Source organism: Histoplasma capsulatum, genomic scaffold (genome assembly GCF_000149585.1).
Source record: "Histoplasma capsulatum NAm1 scaffold_1 genomic scaffold, whole genome shotgun sequence".
Taxonomy (NCBI): domain Eukaryota; kingdom Fungi; phylum Ascomycota; class Eurotiomycetes; order Onygenales; family Ajellomycetaceae; genus Histoplasma; species Histoplasma mississippiense.
Genome location: NW_001813982.1, coordinates 121,166 through 123,848, shown reverse-complemented (window position 1 = coordinate 123,848; position 2,683 = coordinate 121,166). Strand labels below are relative to the sequence as shown.

Sequence of the window (2,683 nt, the reverse complement as noted above, 5' to 3'; positions counted from 1 at the left end):
GGCGCTGGCGCTGGCTAGCTGGCGGCGCCGAACATGGTTGGTGGGCCACCGGGAACAATGTTAACTCTGCGCAGTGGGCGTGCACTTCCAGACGTTGACGTTTGATCCGTGTGGTAGTTCGCCCATACATAATACATAAGGCGAGCAGCTCTGGGGCCCATGCTGTCGTAGCTGTACGTTTATTACAGAACCGGAAGAACAATCGCCTTCTTCCGTCCGCGGTTCCTCGTCCGATCGAGTATGAAGAGCACGGAGTGGTCTATTTTACACTGGCATTATGGTGTCGAACAGTTCACTGCAACCAGAGCTAGCTCTCAAAAATCATAAAATATAGTAGAGGTTGATAGATATAGATATAGGGAGTGGCAAGGGACTGTCAACTACATATACAGCCACGGTCTGCAGTGTGAGATGTTCCGTCCGCCAGCTATCAGCTACAAACGGTAAACATTGGCAAAAATTTACTGGAGGTGAGATGGTATTTGGGCACTGCAAGAAGAGGGGGAAAAATGATGGGAAAGGACAAAAAAAAAGATTTAATCAAACAGGCCAGGCAAATAAACAGGAAGCAAAAGGTTGACGGGATGGTTTAACAGATGGCTACGGATCCCACAAGCAGCAAAGGATGACCAGGGAGAAAACTACACACACACACACACACACACACACACACACACACACACACACAAAAAGACAGAAAAGAAACCAGCACATCGTGGAACGATTGATTGATTAATTGTCCTATCCTTTCTCCTCGCCAGCTACCTAACGTGCATACAAAGCTCCCCTGCTCTACCTAAATGCCAACAAAAGGAGACGACAGATAAAAACACACACAAAGACAGTTGAGTTTTACTTGACTGGAGCCAAGCCGACAGCATCATTGCCCAAGTCATAGACGGTATAGTATCTTCTCAAGAAGGCATCGCCAAGGATGGCAAGAGGGCCAACCGGCGCTGGGAAATCCATGCCCATGAAGCTGCTGATGCAGGTCCCCTGCACCTCTAAGGTGTAGTCATAAGGACCGATGGTGAAGTTATGGCCGGACAGACCGAATGTCAGATTGGGGAGACTGTCACGCTTCGCACATTCAACAGTGTATTGCCCATTGAAAGACTTCTTGGCCCCGATTTCCTTGTTACTGATAGCAAATATACACGTTAGCCCAGTGACCGGCACATTTGTATCGATACTGATACAGAGCAGAGTGTACTTACAGAAGCTCGGCGATGGTAGAAGGGAGTGCAATGAGGGATGTGCCGGTGTCAAGGATTACACCCGTGTTGGACATCAGAGCAGTCTGCTTGCCGAAGGTGATAGAATCAAGATCAACCTCCCAGTAGGCCTTGCGGCGAAGAGGGATCTTTGTAAGTTTCCCCGTAAAACGATCCTCATTCATGCCTCCAAAAACGACCTCTGAGTCATCGCTATCGACGTTGGCATCACCCAGATAAAAGCTGAACATGGGTTCGTCAAGTAGGTTATTGTTGAGCATTTCGTAGAACGGAGGGACGATCTTGTTGACGGAGATAGTGTCGTATCCCAAGCCAAGGATGCCGTCAAATCGGCCAAAGGCAAATGCAAGACCAGGCTCACTGGTTGCCTCAGCAAAAACTTGGCTTTCCACAACCAGGTCACCAATCGTCAGACAATCTTGTGAAACGAAGCCAGTGAGACTGCCAGAGCCGTAGGTAATGGAGAATTCGGAACCATTCTTCTTGTGGGTGGACGACGCGGACGAGTCGTACTTGTTATGAAGGTAGCAGGCGATGGAGCCACATTCGGATGATGGAACCCAGAGGTTGGAGCTTCCTGTATCGAGGACAACCTTGAACGTCTGGGGTGGAGTACCGATGCCAATCTCAGAAAAATCTAGCGGCTAGTTAGCTGGCGAATTCCACTGGGAAGTTTGCGAATCACAGGGTGCGTGGGCAGGCAGACAGGCAGGCTGCTGAGGAGAAATATCATTTCTAGTATAACATACATTGAGCGTTGAGGAAGTTGTCTACTGGAAGAGAATGACCCCCAGAAGCTTTGGCAGGGTCTCCGAAAACGTCCTGGCCATTTTGATTCGGTTTGACTCCCATGTACTTTTGCCCAAGCGCCCGGACGTGGGCGTCGATGTTGACATTGGCCTGGAAGTCCATCGCGCGCGCGGTTAGTTCGGGATCACCTCTCGATAAAACAAAAATAAGCTACTATCACTACCAAAAACTATTCACTTACAAACTGCTCCGAGAGAGGTATTTTCTGGAGTTTTAGCTTATGCACCTTTGCAGACGACACGCCCAGAAGAGCAGTCGCTGCAAGCAGCAGGGTGGGCTTCATGGTGGCTGGTCAGGCCAAGACGCAGAGGAGAAGAGGATATAATATAAAATACGAATGTGACGTAGAGAATAAGCAACACGAAACAAGAAACTTGATGGAAGATGGTGATGGGAGTTTGATGGAGATAGGGGATGGGGAGAGGAGAGTTGAAGCCGGGAGAGAGCCGGAGGATGGAAAGGTTGGGTGATGAGGTAATGGGGGATTCGTTCCAAGGTTGGAAGCGAAATGGAGACTGGGCGGGTCCCCAGTGCGTTGGCGGGATTGGCCTCCGACGGTCGATCACACGATGGAAGTGCAGGTGACGACTCCCGCCGTCTCCACAACACGGCCGTCTCGGTTTGCAGGACTGAGCTCT

The 2,683-nt window shown here is 49.9% G+C and overlaps 1 protein-coding gene across 1 annotated transcript; it reads right to left on the bottom strand.

Annotated features, from left to right (window-relative positions):
* Positions 1–852: 852 nt before the first annotated feature.
* On the bottom strand, positions 853–2,328 carry HCAG_00037 (vacuolar protease A precursor; the record flags this gene model as incomplete). Its single annotated transcript, XM_001542941.1, has 4 exons — positions 853–1,141; positions 1,218–1,872; positions 1,985–2,135; positions 2,227–2,328. The coding sequence occupies 4 exons, from the start codon at positions 2,326–2,328 to the stop codon at positions 853–855; spliced, it is 1,197 nt and encodes a 398-aa protein (XP_001542991.1).
* Between the last annotated feature and the right edge of the window lie 355 nt (positions 2,329–2,683).